The 16451-nt window shown below is 37.5% G+C and overlaps 1 protein-coding gene across 2 annotated transcripts; it reads right to left on the reverse strand.

Moving 5' to 3' along the window:
- Window positions 1–1947: 1947 nt before the first annotated feature.
- On the reverse strand, window positions 1948–14855 carry ZNF800 (zinc finger protein 800). Of its 2 annotated transcripts, none has more exons than XM_018067987.2 (5): window positions 14594–14855; window positions 12691–12786; window positions 9096–9239; window positions 4985–6740; window positions 1948–3600 (listed from the first exon to the last, which is right to left on the reverse strand). In XM_018067987.2, exons 1-5 carry the CDS (start codon window positions 14652–14654, stop codon window positions 3591–3593), a joined length of 2067 nt encoding a protein of 688 aa, XP_017923476.1. In that variant the 5' UTR covers window positions 14655–14855; the 3' UTR covers window positions 1948–3590. The 2 variants fall into 2 exon arrangements, with proteins under 2 accessions (XP_017923476.1, XP_017923477.1); XM_018067988.2 differs by having other exon boundaries at window positions 1948–3604.
- Between the last annotated feature and the right edge of the window lie 1596 nt (window positions 14856–16451).

Below are 16451 nucleotides of genomic sequence, written 5' to 3' on the forward strand. Positions count from 1 at the left end.
GAACAGTGGTATTACCAGATGCTAACAAATTTAGCACAGTGGATTATTGACATAGAGAACCTCAATCCTTCCTACAACTGAGGTAAAAACATTGTAAAATCTACTTCTGAAGAATAACATTTGAGCAAGATGGAAAAGCACATGCTCCTCACCCATCCAGACTTCAAAACAACCATGTGTTTTGAACAACCGTGGTGTTCCTGGCAATGCAGCGAAACTCTACATAGTTTCATCTGTTTTGGAGAATAATGTATTTGGTCTATGTGCTATCAAAGGCTCAGGCCATCTTCATTTCCCACTAAATCTTCTAAAGTCAGTGATATTGTTTCTTCATTTGAAACACGGTTCCAAGTATACCACACTTCTAATAGGATTACCAGTATTTTGCCAATCCCCAAAGGGATGAATGAACCCAAACAATCCTAACTTTTCAAATTAAATTCCACTCTGAGTCTATGAAATTACTATTTTAAGACTGTAATTGAGGGACACTGGGAAGTAAGCTCCCTACAAAACAGAACTAAAGTGTATCCCACATCATTCACTTCCCCTCTGATCCCCTTCTTAAGAAGAGAGGAGAATCTTTACACCCAGACAGCAGTCCCCTTATTACTGCAAACACCAGGGCTTCTCCATCAATACAATCGTTGAGGGCCTGTTCTTCTCTACTCCTCATCCCCCAACCAACACACTGGTCTACCTTCATGGTTAACCAACTGTTGTATTTCACTATTCAGCAAAAGAGAAAGATGTGAAATACTTGCCCACAGGTCTTTCAGCCACCACTCAAAACTGTTCTCATTGTCAAAGTATTTCAAGCACCTGACCAGTCACACAAATCTTTACGCAGTAACTTTAAGTTCATCCCAATGGAATCCAATCAAAAACAAATGGTGGTAATGGTCACCAACTAAGCTACAGATTTCTTTATTCTCCAATAAAACCAAAGAGATCAAACACTACAAGGATTTCAAGAATCTAACACTTCAGATAGAAAAGACACGTAAAACATAAACCCAGAAATCACTCCAAAAACAAAGACAAAAAATAAAACCAGGAAGACCAGATATCTTCGGCTGAGAAACAATTAAAGAACAGATGATTCTGAGACAGATGCCAGTATTTTTAGACTTCAGCAAGCATGGTGCCACTTGCTGATAATGCAAGATTTCATGTCCCTGAAAGCTAGCCCCTCAAGCCTTAGATATGTATCACTTCAAAAAAAGACAGACTTCCATACAGAATGTTTAGATTATCCCAAAAGTCTTCTGTAAAGTATTTCACGTTAATTCTACACAAAAAACTCTTTTAACAAGACTCAGCCTTAATTTTCAAGGTCCACTAAAGAATCTACATTTGTCTTTGGCTAGTCTAAGCAAAACAAGCCAAACCGACGTGCCCCATCAATGAGGCAAGACTGCATCTTAATTAAAAACTCATATCCAATATGCTGGTGAGTAGATATCCAGTAGCTTACCCTGAAATAGGAGTAATTTCACCTTCACATATTTCAAGATGCAGACTACACACTTACCCAGGACAGAAACCACAAGGATAAGCTGAGAAATGAACAGTTACACAATCACTATGTTTGTCTTCTAATTTCCTATTCTTAATCGGCAGGCATTCAGGAACACGACTTCAAATGCAGTTACATTAATAGCCTGATGTCTTCCTTTACAAAAGAATAAACAATTATTATGGAAGTTCTTTTCTTATATCCAACCATGAAAACAAGGTTTAGAAAGAAGAAACAATTAGATGTTTCTTATAAAAAAAAACACCCCAGCAAAGCTTATCTCCTTCAATATTAATATTTTGTTTTAAAAGGAAGTGTTGCTTAGTTAAGGAAGAGGTTCCTTTACAAGGAACAAAAAGCCAGTGTTGTCTACAAATATAGCAAGGGTCAACCATCAGTGTGAAGTGTTCACTCCACAAGTGCCAAAGTTTTAATAAAAAAACCCCATTTATTACAACAGAATATTACAGACTAGCTTCAGTGATCAACAAATAAAACTTTACAAAATGCAAACAATGTTCCAATTGTGGAGTGACAGATATTCCAAGTTTACAAACACATCATCTTTTTGTTTATGCCCACTTAAAAATCATTTCCAGTCTGCTTTATTTTCCATCAAATACAGTACGTTTATCTAAACAAAAGCATGTACATTCAATATAGAACATTTTGAGCAACAGCTACAATCTCAGTTCCCATTCACAGTATTTTTAGTGCAATGCACTAACAGGGCCAAATAGTTCTCTATCCATAAAAGTATTTTTACTCCTGATCTTGTGATCAACATTTAGATATATTTTATACAAAAAGTATATATGAACATGAGGCACCTCCCTAAGTAAGGGAGTGAACCTATATAAAAAACATGGTATTTCTTCCGATGTACAATACCTTTCAAATTGTAACAATTTGACACAAATCACTAAACAAAGTATTTTCTAAAAGGTAAAAAATAACAAAACCAAAAACCGACAAAAAAAACGAAAACAAACCCATGGACGCATGAAACCTGCCAAGAATTTCAAAATGGTAGGCATGGGACTGGTTTACTACAATCTTGATTAAAAGGTTAAAAAAAAGTATCTAAAACATTTTCCAAATTATGCAAACTCAAGTGCTACCCATAGTGGTCATTTAAGATCTTGAGAGAAAATATATTTTGAGATTCTCCCATACTATCCTCCCTTTTTATTAATATTTAATGAAATAAGCTAACATTATAAGTGGTTGTGCACAGATTGTCTATAATACATCAGCAAATATTCACTACCTTCATATTAACATTAGTGTGTTGATCTTTCAAAAATAAACTGAAAAAATAAACTGCAACTATCATTAAAGTGCTTGTGTATAATTTTTTTTTAAAAAATTAAAGAATAGAGGAATGTGGATATTCTTGTAAACTTCCCAGATGTTTACAGAGTTTTCCTACGAGCCACATAGGGAAACATGAAGATCTTTGAAATTACTTCAGCACATGAAATTCAGCATGCCCCAGAACTGGGAAATTAGTCAATATGAACAAACTGATGTTATGGCAAATACTAAAAATTAGTACAATTCAGCCAATACACACTACATTGTTTGCTCTTATACATTCATTTGTAATAAATTTAAAACAGTATACACCAAAACATTTACCAAAGTAGGATATCACAAAGTTTGAGCTATCCATCAACTAGCACTACCAGGGAGGACCGGTATGGATGATTTCCATGGATGAGCTTTCTGGAGATGATTTCCAAAATGAGGAACAGAAACCTTCTTCCAAAGCTGCTGTTCATTGACTTGCCTCTGGTGTACTTTTTTGTAATTTCAGAAAGTTTTTTCTATCCTGTGTCAAACCACAACTGCATAGATAACTGCTAATTTAGATGCATGTGCATTTCAACTACTTCAGTGTTCTGGGAGGTGGTACTGTCCCACTGGCAGTCAGTGGTTACTAATATATTAAGAAAAAAAACAGCTTATGAAAATACTTCCTCCTTGTAGTACCATTACCAAGACTTAGCGGTTCCAAAACAAATTAAAAAGTCTTTTTCATTCAAGTGTACTTCCAACTTTCCAAACATCACTTGAACCTATCTGAAGAGAAAGGGGAGTAAATTAATACTTTGAGTTTACCCATATAATTCTGTTCAAAAATACACAACATAAATAATTTACAGGACTAAATTTTTAATTCTTAAATTCAGCACAATTCAGGGTCCAACTTACATAATTTTTGAAGTTCTGTCCCACTTAACCAGGATTTGTTAGAAAGTCACAAAAGCACCGCACTACAATTTAACATAGCTGCGTGGTTATTCACTAGGAAAGCTAAACTCAACTCAAATTACCTCCTGGAAAACAGCATTTCAGAGTTGAAATAGAGAACAAGGCACATATACTTGGTTTTATTTTTACCAAATATGCTAGAAAGATAATTCTGAATAAGGATGTTAAAAACTCTTACAAGTATCACTGTATCATATGTACTACCTCTCTTCATTATAATTTTTTGTACAATCCCCCAATCCTCAGGCATCAGTCAGTCATTCTGAAATACAAACTGACTGCATACAAATATTTCCTTTTATAAAAGGTCCTTTAAAAATAGGCCACCTTTAACGTGAAGGCTATGGAAAACCAAGAAACTACAAATACAACCCTTCCAAATGTAAAAAACTCCCAGAGTACCATATAAGCACAAGTTTAGAAAATTCTTGGCCATACTTTTATACATTTTGATGCTTAAAAATAAACTTTGATAAGACTTGAACAATTTAAACCAATAATGACTAGAAGTTTCCAAACCCAGGCTTATATAAATAAGCATTAAAAGAATGAAATCCTAAATTTGATTATTTCAAAGGTGTTTGCAGGCACCTAATCCATGATTTTAAATCAAAGCAATTATGCAACCAAATTACATTCAAAAAACTGTTCTATGCATTTTTGTTGACAGGGTATAGGTAATACACATTAAATAAAAAAAAAATAATTAAATTCACAAATGCCAATTCCAGTAAATTCATAGACTTTTAACAGCTTTTACTGTAGTATCTTTAGTACTTCTTCAACTGGTCACAATGAAGTTTATTAACAGATTATGTTATCCAAACCAAACAAAATTCTTATTAATTTTAAAAAATTGCTATTTCAAAAATATTAGCTTGGTTACAACAGATGCCTTAAGACAATTTAAAGAGTTGACTCAATACAGTTTAATGTATATTCCAGCTTCCTACAATCACAAATCAAGATTTTGCCTCTTTTCAAAAATGCTAAAACCAAAATATAAGAAATGAATTTGAAATCTACTGTTGCATTTAAGCCTCTAAACCATAAAATCCATGAGAAAACATGTTTTCGGCAACAAATCAACAACAGCACAAGAAATTCAGTGGTACTGTCGGGGTTTAAAAAAAAAAAAAAGGGACAAAAAAAAAAAAAAAAGACAAAACACTTTTTATTTTTCCTCACCAGACAACAGCTTTAGATCTTGTACTTCTGCCTTTGGTTTTATTTTCTTCAGGTGAATGAGACACATTTGCTTTGTGGGTTTTCTTATGATGTTCTAGAAAAGCTTTTCTGGCAAATGCTTTCCCGCATTTATTGCATCGGTGCAGAGAAAAGTTTTTTGTTACTTTTACTTCAATGCCAACATCAGCTCCTTCATATTTTTTATTGGGAGAATTAGACGTGATATCCTGTTTTGAACCAATCTGTTTTGCTTCATCCCTCTGAGGGCCTCTTTTTGTCACCTTATTTAGAACAAGATCAATTGGCTTTTTAATTGCTCTAATTTCTAAACTTGCAGTTATTTTCCCAAGGTAGCGTGGTGATTTTTTATGAACCACAGTTATATGCCTTATCACATCACGTTTGCGACGCGTTTCGTAAGAGCAGAGTGGACACCTGTAGTATTTAACATAAATATTATTTCCATCTGTGTGTAATTCAATGTGTTTTGTCAAGTTCTGTTTAGAAGTAAATTGGCGCTTACAGAGTTTACAGTAAAGCTGCTTGAAGTCAAAGCCAGCTGAAAGTTTTGGCTTCCTGTTTTTTTGCTGGCCACCTGCAGCAGATGCATTGGTTGATTTGGAGGTTGATTTAGCGGTTGATTTGGAGGTTGATTTAGTGGTTGATTTAGAAGTTGATTTAGGGTTTTCAGCATCTTGTTTAACTCTGTTTTTCTGTGCTGATGGTGTGTTCTTTTTCTCATTTGAATGATTTGTTCCCTTTAATTCATTCTGTGGAGAAAGAGCAATGGAAGGGGGTGAAGGTTCTACAGAATCTGCTGATTCAACTTTTATTTCTGTGCCATTGGCAGTATTGTTGGCTCCTTTCTCTCTTTTAGAGTTCTTTCCAGAAAGAGTTATCTTGTGAACAATTTGCATGTGCCTTTTCAGCATTATTTGTGAACTATATTTTCTCTTGCACAGAAGGCACTTGCATGCAGTTAAATTGTATTCAGCCTTTGAAGATGACTTTTGTTTTCGGGTCTTAAAAGATTTTTTAGCAGAAACTGTATCCAAGAACAAAGGTTGCCCAGGCTTGGTAGCTATATCAGGAGTAATGGAATCCCTCCTTAATCCTCTATGAACTTCATCAAAATGCCTCCTTACGTTGGCTTTTGTAGCAAATGATTTATAACATACAGGACAACTTCTACCTAATGCTACAAGAACATTCTTATTTCGTCCTTTTGCAGAGCATTGGTTTGGTTTCTTTTTTGTTTCTATGTACTTCTTTAGCTCTTCCATCTTTTTTTTGTGCACTTTTCGAATGTGCCGGCGTACACTGCGTCTTGAATGAAATTCTTTCCTACAAAGGCAACAAATCAACTGGTGGCCATAATCAGAATTATCCAGAGAGTCCAACTCAGGATTTACTGCTGGAGGCTGTTCTTCAGGAGCAGGTATCACCTTGTTTGTAACAGGATCAGGAGGAGGTAATTCTACTGTCTCCCCAGCTGGGACTGGTGCTGGAGCTGAAAGAGTCTTGGGTTGCTCAGTGCTGGGTTCCTGTACCTGTACTGGAGCTTGATCAGGGGTATGGCTACTTTCTGTGTTCTCATCTGGGCTATCAGTCCTTGACACATATTGGAATACAGCATTTTGATTAGTTTCTATAGGTTCCAATGTAATTACATATTCTTGCTTATCTACCCGTGGATAGATGGCTTCAAGGAGGTCATTTATGGCTTGACTCTGCTTATCTTTTATATCTGGGAGGTCTGTGAAAAGAGGAAAAGGTATTTTTTAATCATTTGGTTATTTCCAATTATTAAAATCTCAAAGTAGCTTTTAAACACTGTGTGAATTCAGTCTCCAAATTTGCACAAATCCTGTATTTATACTCTCTGAACACTCGGAGGTTTCGAGTAATCATTACAAGTTGCTTTTTTATTAAAAGCCAACACTGGAAATACACCCTTCTAGCACGCTAATGCAAAAGCCACCTGAACTAAAAATCTGTATGCTCAGAATTAAGCTGGTCTTTAAAAAATCTGTATCAATTGCAAAAATAACATCATTTGACCGAGCTTGTTCTGCAGGTGTGCAACTAAGCCTGAAGTATCATTAGAAACCAATTTTCCTACTGCTGGAAACAGGCACTATCAACAAAGGAACCTAATTCTGGAAATAAGCTCTTCTCTGTGAATTCTGAACAATCCTTACAAAGAATGAAACATCTGTGTAACCTGAGCATTGCATGAGGACATAAGTAGATACTATTTTACAGGGCTCAGTAATATTCTGCTATTAAATGCCAATTAGTTCAGTGATCTAGTTCCCAGCATAATACATGAAGCATCCGCACTAGCATAAAGAGGAAGCCAGGGTACTACAGCAGAAAGGTGAGGCACTGAGATGACACAGTTCAAATCACTGTGGATAATTTTAAAGATGTGATTCCTGGTAACAGCTAATTAAAAACCCACACTCAGTTATTCCTTCAACACTCTCAGCAACACATAGGAAGAGCGTCAGTACAAGAAATACGCTCTTTTGTTGCTCAGGACCCATCTTTTAACACTGAATTTTTAACAGCTTTTGCAGTCAGTTTCAGATGGGACTATTCATATAATTTTTACCAAAAGTAAAAAGTCCTTCCTATTTTACAGCAACTTTTAAGACTACTTTGTGACTATATTAAATGAATGCATCTCAAAAAAGTTATGAGGGAATAGTCTTTGGAATTCTTTACCATGGGGTCCTGCTTCTTTTTCACTATCTTTTACTTATTGAAAAAAACTCTCACTTAATAATAACTATACTCAATTTCATAGAAAACTTAAGTATTTATACAGTTTTATTCAGAGCATGTATTGTTATTCCCTTTATTTTCACCTCTCATAGTGAACAGTGAGTATGTTACTTTTATGTTACTTCATAAAACATATGGAAGTTAATCACTCAACAGCTAGAATGTCAGGAACTGGACATGAAGTGCTTCCTCAGCATCATCTGTTTCGCTCAGAACCTATTGCATCTAAGTCAGATGCACTTCTAACCTTGCTTTGAAAATACAAGTCATCCCTTTTCACAGAGAAGCTCTGTGACTCTCTAACTAGCCAAGCACACGTATTTAAGGAAGTTGACAGTACCAGTCTTTTCACCTTCTCCTTCACAGCACTAGCTGACACTACATGGGAAAAGAGTCATCTAAGTATATCTGTTTGTTCCCAATATTTTAAATATTGAGGTAGGAAAGCATTAATCAGGAAAGAAAAATCCTCACGGCACCTACGTTGATCTAGTCAAGAGATCAAGATAATTAGAAAAGTTTACAAAACATTTTTGAATGCTGGTACATTTTCAAAGTAATCAGCTTCAACAAAAATCTTCACTAGAATGAGACTTATTAATAAGTTTTTTTTCCATTAAAATACAGTTTTTCAATTTTTTTCATCATTTAAGTAATTTGTTTTAATAATAATGTTTAATTTCTACAACAAAGGTTTTGGGTTAGGTATGATCACATTGATTATGTTAAAGCAGTGTAAAGTGAAATGAAGCACAGGTCGTTAAAGAAAAGGGTAAACTTTTTAGTCCATGTTTTATAATGAATAAGACTAAAAGACTGTATCCATGACACAAGCACTATAAGTGCTTCCCCAGCACAGGAGAATACTATGGATGTTGACCCAAGCCAGGATGCAGCTGAAGTCCACCACAGCTATGATGATCTAAAACTGAAAGATCTTTTAGACCCACTCTTTCTGCGAGATTATTTCTCAGTCCTTTGACATACTTTCTCTATCTTTCACAGTAAAGAAGGACAGAGAGGAAAGAAAAAGGGGACAGAGGAATAGCAAGTGTTAAGAGTGACACTCTTAATCAAAAGGTTGGATGTACAAACTACCTAGCTAATTATGACACCAGCATGGGTCGCAGTTGTTAATTCATATAAAGTCAATACTGTAACTTCTTCAATACCATAAAAGTGATCTACATGTTATTACTGAAATGTAACTCCACCTTTTCTTTTGCATTTTTGTTTCAGACGTGTTTGTATAAATGGTAAAGAAAGGTAATTTTTTCAACTTCATATAGCTTTATTAAATATTTCAATTAGTAAGACTTACTATCATCCATCTGAAGACTTGGAGGACAATAAAACTTTTTATGAGTAATTAAATTTGGTAATCCTCTGAAGAGACTCCGGCACAATTTACACTCAAAAATGGTGTCCACATCTTTTAACAAGATATGTTTAAGTTGTTTCGTTCCTGTAATAAAGGAAATATTACACTTAGGGAAGGTCTTCTGTTCATCTTTTAATTCACGTCATCCCATGAAAGTGGAAACATTTTAAAACATGAATAATTATAACAGCATTTTATCTTTTGTTAATTCTATTTCATCACACTATAAGTTTATGATACATACTCCAAATTTCACTATGAAAAACAGACTAGTATGAAAAAATCCTCCAGGATTACGCACATTACAGTTTATAGGGAAGTGCAATGATTTATGATAAAAACTAACAGCTGACGTTAGGAAAGAGTCCACACTACAGTATTAGGTTGCTGCAATACAACTGCCCAACAGGAAGGAATAAGCACCTAGAGCATTTAAAGAAGCCTGTAGTATTTTTTCCTGTAGGGTTATCCAACAATGCTAGGAAAAGATAAATACAGCTATTTCATGGAAAAACAGCATCCAGTAAGGCAAAAAACTAAAGCATGAAATAAAGCAAATAGAATAACTAATAGGTGAAGAAATGTTACTGCATCTAGGTATCTGATCCAATACCAAGATGATGATGCTTAGGTGACACAGTAGATACGTAGACATATTTTCAGCCCAATGAAAGGAAAATACAGGTAATTAAATCCAAAACTTCTCTATTAAAAAATAGGCAGTGTGACAAAATATGCCAGTTTTTGAGACTATTATACATTGTATCTAAAGATAATTAGATCTAGCATTGTTGATGTATTCCAGCCTCTGCCATGCTTAAAGAAATAAAGAATACAGTTTTTTTACACTTCAAACTTACCCCTTCATTTCTTACCTCAAGAAAATTATGAAAGTAATGTCTACAATTAGCATGAATGATGAATACTTACCCACTCCAAATTAGAAAAAAAACACTAACCAGATTCAGCTAATTTCTCAATCTTGATTTTTCTTAGAATTGAATTAATCAAAACTAATCAAACAAGCAAAAATATAATGAAACTGGACCATGAATAAATATCAGACACTTATGAACCAGCAGCAAGACATTCTTCAAACTGAAATAAAAGTTCAAGTGGTCTATCACCACATACACTTCTCCTAAGAATTCCTTTTAAAGACCAAACTCAGAGTCACACTGCAGAACTATTTTCTGAATGAAACTCTTTCAAATATGAATAATTTCATATTACCTAGCAGTTCTTCAATACTAATAGGCTTTACCAAGAAAACCTTTTATTTCTTGGTGCAGTAGTACCACAAAATGTTTTACAACTGAGTTTTAGCAAAGTACAGTGTCGTTGTCTTCTTCAACCGTTGTTTAAAACTGGAACCCAAACTTGACCATCTGAGGCTACCATCCAGTTTTTGTCCTCTCCTGTGCCTTCCTGGGCCACCTCTCACTGCTCTTTCTTTTGACCTGCATTTGACCTGCATTTTTACAAACAGACTACTGGACAAATATTTAGATATAGCAAGAAACAAAAATTGTAGAGAGTTCCCCCCAAAAGCAAGTTGTTTACTCAGATCTCACCAACCAACATTTGAATTTCTCCATATAAAGACAACCACTGACAAAAACCTGTCTGAACAAAACTGAAGATCCTCCATGCAAATAAAATTCCTGTGACATACAAAACTATAATTCATACCAAATTATATTTCAAACAAAATGCTTCCAATTTGGTGACAGCACACAATAAACCAGAATTCACTCATGCTGTTCATGCACACTCTAGCCACAAACCCCTCTCCCAAAAAAAGAAAAAAAAAAAAAAATCATCAAATCATCTCCACTACCCAACTGAGGGACACAAAAGTTCCTCATTCTCTCTCCTGTTATAGTGATATTTCAGTCTCCCCCTGTTCAGCACTGAAATGTTTTTTTTCCAATACAAATTACTGGGTTTAAGAATTACTGGATGAGATTAAAGGATTTATGAGATACTGAAAGTCACACTATATGATACAGTAGTCACTCTGGCTTCAAATCACCCTTTTGCAACTATGAAGCTTTTCACTGGTGGGAGTAGAAAAATAATTGATCCTTTTGAATTAAACTTCAGACCTTTAGGAACTTCTGAAAACTGCAAATGAATTTACAACGTCCACTGGTTTTGTGGACACAGCAGGTAGAGAAAAAGCAAATCACCTCCTTATTCTTCACCTACTGTAGATTGTGGCAAAAAGCAGTCAGTTCTGCCCACATACGCTGCCTCCAGCTTACCGAAGTCTTCCCTATTTTGTAGTTACATCTAAGTGGGGCAGTGTCCAATTTCCTTAATATTCATAAATATTGATGCTAAAATAACATCGTAGTCACAAGAAATCAGTAGAAAACATTGATCATAACTAATACCTCTCTCTTAGAATACCAAAGTATGTGCCTTTAGCAAACAATTTCTTTTTTTTAGAAAAGAAAAATAGATTCAAATTCACGTGTTACTCTTAATGCTTTGGGTGACAGAAGCTTTTGATAAAATTTCTTAAATCTCTATATCTATACCACAAGAGTCAAAATACTCTCCATAATGAAATGTTGCATGTTCAAAGCCAACCAGAAATCTTGCTCTAGGTCCTTTTGCCTTCTGTCCAACTTTCCTGATGCAGATGACTGAAGACATCAAAGTAAGCTATCAATTTAACACCAGTGAGGACAATCTGGAAGCACCCCAGAGACAAAATACTTGCAACTAGTTTGTGGTATTACCAGCAGGGATTACACTGATCTGCTTCAAGTGAAAGAAGCCTGTCACACATATCTGAGGCCTCAGGCAACCTCAATCAAACTAAAAAAGGTTACTAATGAATAATCTCACATCCAGTTTTTGTATTAAGTTGTTGAAATGCTAGTGGACAACTTGAACTCTGTGTCCTTTTTACAAGACTCAGACCACATATGCATTCCATTGCACAGCAGCAATGATTTATACATGACACATTTCATATACTTAACAGCTCTATGTAGAAAAATCTAGAAACACATTCTTAGTAGCACTAAGGACCAAGGGTTATGAAAATAAAATGTTTGGTTTGCCGTATCAGAAGTGAAGAAACAGCTAGAAAACATTAAACATTTCAATCATCTCTGGGATGCTCCCTCGAAATGCTCAGTTGTTGTTCTTAGATTCATTGCTATGTATTGCAACTCCCAAAAACAATCAAGAAACACCTTAAAAGTAACATGATAATGCAATTTAAGAAGTTCAAGGTAAAGTTTTCTCTTCATGTCAGAGGTTTCATGATAAACCCATTAATAAAAGCAGGCGAAATGACACAAAGCAGCACAAAAAATAATTTTTAATGATTCTGAAAGATCTATTTCTTCAGTACTTTATATGAAGACTCTTATTAAAAGGAACACTTAATTCCAAAAATCTGCAAATAGTTTGCCAATATGCAGGAAGTCAGGTGTTGGTTATTTTAATATAGTAAATATACGTAACTCTTATAAAAAGGTAAGGAACTTTTTCAGAGTCAGGCATAGTTTCATACCTGATCGAAAACATTCAATGATTTGCTGAATACCAGATTTTGACGTTTGCAGAGGCTGCTGCAGTAACGGAGGATCACCAGGTTCCAACAGGTGTACTGAAATATATAAAAGGATAATAAGCTATTAGAGAACAGTCAGGTGATTCCTATAACTTATGAATTTTCCACACATACAGTAAACTAGATATAAAGAAAGGCCAGGACTACAGTAAAATTAGTCTTATTTTACAATTTTCATCTAGATTGAATTAAAAAAGTCAATACTGAATTTTGCAGCCATGATACCTTCTGACAGTTTGCCGTAATTTTGACTATTTAAAGAAAACATGTATTCAAAGCTACTTGTAGCAAACACAAACAAAAACATATAAATATATAAAACCAAATTAACTCACTGGAAATTTCTGTCAATTAAAGCAATTCCCTAGAATAATCCCATTGTTAAAACCAAAACAAATGTACAGAAAAGCATTACCAATACTGTACTTCACAGCATATTATAGGCCTTCAATGTTGCTAGTATACAACCATGAAACCAAATTTAAAGTAGCAATGATCAGAAAAAAAGCACAAGCATAACTGCACAGTATATATCAAAAAGAGTTATCATAATATTTTTAACCAACAAAACTACATTCAAGACATGCTTCTGGTTCAAGCAAACTGAAGTAATATCTTATTTCTGATGTTTCATGCCACATCATATTCTTCATAAAAGCTATTGAAACTAAAATATATATTGATCAGGATGATTATTAGTTATTCCAATATGCAGTAGTTATGCATGTGAAAATTAATTGCATTCCATTGCTGTATATGCATATGGCAATTAAGCTTTGCCCAGAGAGAAAACCAAATTTTTTGTTTGCAAAATCATTTGAGGATCTCTAATAGAATGACATATTGTATTCTACTAGCCTACTCCCCATACTCGAAAATAATATATTTTAGTTTCCACATTGCCTCTACACATATGCATGTACAACACCCACTGACATCCACAGGGGTTATGCAGGTGAAGCAGATGTAACACACCGCTGTTAATTTGTCAGGCAAGAAAAGTATTTCAGCTTGTTTAAAGCATTAGAACAACTCAAAACCATTTCATCAACACAAAGAAATTATTCTACTAACTGAACAATAACTACTTTCAAATTACATTTAACTAAAGGAGCATAATCAAAGTGGCCATGCTCACACTTTTAACTATTAATTTCCCAAAACAAAAGTGAAAGCATCCAAATAGCACCTTTCTTTCCAAAACACAGGTGAAAGCATCCAAATAAACTCTACAAGAAGGCAAAAAGAAAGGAACAAAATTTTCTTTAAGGATACCAACTATAACAGTAGGCAGAACAATTTAAAAAATGTCTAGCAGATTGGTATTCATTATATTTTCCACTGATGGTACCTTCCACATCACACAGCAGTGGAATGCACACAGCCATTTCAGGACATGGTGGGTTTTTTTCTTCTCTGAGAATAAGATCTTCAAGTTCATCAGAGCTCACCAGAGAAGACACGGAGTGAAAATATAAACAATGAATGTAAGAGATTGCCAGAAACATCATTTTACAAAAGATTCAGAACACTGTACTTTTTGGAAACAAAAAGACCAGTTGTTTTACACAGCTTCTTGCCTTCCTCTGCTCACTGCATACAATGCCCACGTGGTGGCCCGGGAATTACTGCACATCCTGCAGGACCTGAAAAATTCTCTTCCTGAAATAATCTTGAAGCGACAGTTCACAGATACCAAAAAAACATTTCCAAACAAAATTTAGAAACGTTTTATATCCAGAAGTGACACTAACGATTCACATTTGCAACCACCGCAACGGTTTCTGCAAGCTTTAAACGAAGGGGATATGCAAAACATGTGAAGCATCACACAGCACTATACCTGGCTCACAGCATCCATGGTGATGGTGGTCAGTCTGACAACACTTGTCCCTTAAAGGCATTTTCCGTGAACACGACCCACTTTCTTTCTACATCCAGCAGCTCGCTTCTGCTGAAATAAGCAAATTAGCTGTCACGGCCGAAGCACAGGCGGCTCAGCAGAGCGCTAACTCCGCACACCCACATCCTGCGGCGGCAGGGCCGGGCAGGCCGGAGGCAGCGGCACCCTGGGCGCAGGAAAAGTTCCCATTGTTGTCGGCAGGTCCCACACCGCCCTCTGCAACGGCCTACGCCGGCTTCGGCTCCGCTCCGCCCTGCCGGCCACCATGCGCCGGCCCGGAGAGCCCCGGCCGCGTCGCCCGGCCCAGCCGGCCGGCCGCGGCGCCCCGCGCCCCTCCGCGGGCGACTCCCGCGCTTCCGTCCCCACTTCGAGCCGTCCCGCAGCCTGCCGAGAGGGGGTCCTCGGCGCCCGCGGCGAGCGGAGAGCAAAGCGCGCCCAGCCGCAGCGGCGGTAAGCGCTCCGGGCCGGCAGGCGCTCCCGCGCATGTCGCAGCCTGGAGTCGGGTACGCGCCCGCCACCGCAGCCGGCAGAGCGGGCGCGCGAGGTGAAGCAAGGCGCCCGGCGGATGAGAAAGCGCGGCGGGCGGGGCGCCGCGGCGGCCTACATGAAGGACGGTCGGCCTTCCCTCTCCCCAATATAAATGTATTCGACGTGTCCGCCATTAAAAAGGAAGAAAAACCAAACAGGAAAGAACAAAAGGAAAGACAGAAAGGAACATCTAAGAAGAGCGGACGCGCTGACCCCGGAGAAGGATGGCACGAGGGAGGAAGTGACTGCGGCCCTGACGGAGACGCCCGCCACAAATACGCAGAGCCGGCGCTGCCTTTGCGGCTTGGCCGCAGGTAGCGGCGGGCGGGGCGGGCGCCAACTGGCCGGGCTTGCTGGGCTGGGCCTGGGGTGGTTGGGGTGGGGTTGGGGTTGGGTGCTGGGCTGGCTGGGTAGGGCTGGCTGGGGCTGGGCTAAGGGCGGGCTGCCACGCGAGCGGCGCCGCATGGGGCGGACTGAGCGCAGCGCCGCCGCAGGATACCGGCGGGCGGCGGAAACTGGTGCCGTCTTTGTCCCTGCGGGAGAAAGGTCCGCGCTGATCCCGCGCACGCCCGCGATGTCCAGGGCTGCCCTGAGGGCACCGCTGCTCGGACACCAGTGGGAGCAGCCACCATCACTTGAGGTGGCATTTCTGCCCCCTCTCAGCCTGGTCTGTGCTGTTACAATTTAAACACGTACAAACACACACACAAAACCCCCAAACCAATACAAACTAAATTCCTAGTTCTAATGAACCCACAAAAGAGAAATTAATTTTTTGAACACCTGGAGGAAAAACTCCTTTTCAGAGAGAGAATGATGTGATCTGTATTGCAAATATCGCCAAGAGGACGTCGGTGCCCGGGCAGCAGATGTCTCCAGATTCGGTTCACGGGGAGCCTGCTTAGTCCTGTGCTACTTTAGTGCACTTCTGTGGGCAGCTTGGGTTGATGGAAAGGTAATACTCAGTTTCTGCCAAGGGAAAGGATGCAATTAAGTTTTCTTACATGTAAGGAAAAACTTCGTCTGTTTAAGGAAAACCTGGAAGGAAATGTAAAGAATAAGCACGTCGTTACAGAAAAAAAAATGCTAAGTGATGGTACTAACACGGAAACAATCTGTCAAGCTCAGACTTGTAATAGCATCACTTCTTAATGGAGATGGGATCATGGTTTCAGACAAAGTTACAAGGCAGGTTACAGTTCATCTTAGAGTAAGATATCTCACACTTTCTCAAATCAGACATGGAGAGACCTTACCATCTGTGGCCATC

The sequence above is a fragment of the Manacus vitellinus genome, unplaced genomic scaffold, assembly GCF_001715985.3.
Source record: "Manacus vitellinus isolate BGI_N305 unplaced genomic scaffold, ASM171598v3 scaffold_13_pilon, whole genome shotgun sequence".
NCBI classification, from domain to species: Eukaryota; Metazoa; Chordata; class Aves; order Passeriformes; family Pipridae; genus Manacus; species Manacus vitellinus.

Coding starts and splice junctions, on each gene's coding strand:
- ZNF800 (XM_018067987.2), bottom strand. CDS start 14,654: ATGCCTTTAAGGGACAAGTGTTGTCAGACTGACCACCATCACCATGGA. Junction 12,787..14,593: donor CCATGGATGCTGTGAGCCAG/GTATAGTGCTGT, acceptor TATATATTTCAG/TACACCTGTTGGAACCTGGT. Junction 9,240..12,690: donor CATTGAATGTTTTCGATCAG/GTATGAAACTAT, acceptor CCTTTATTACAG/GAACGAAACAACTTAAACAT.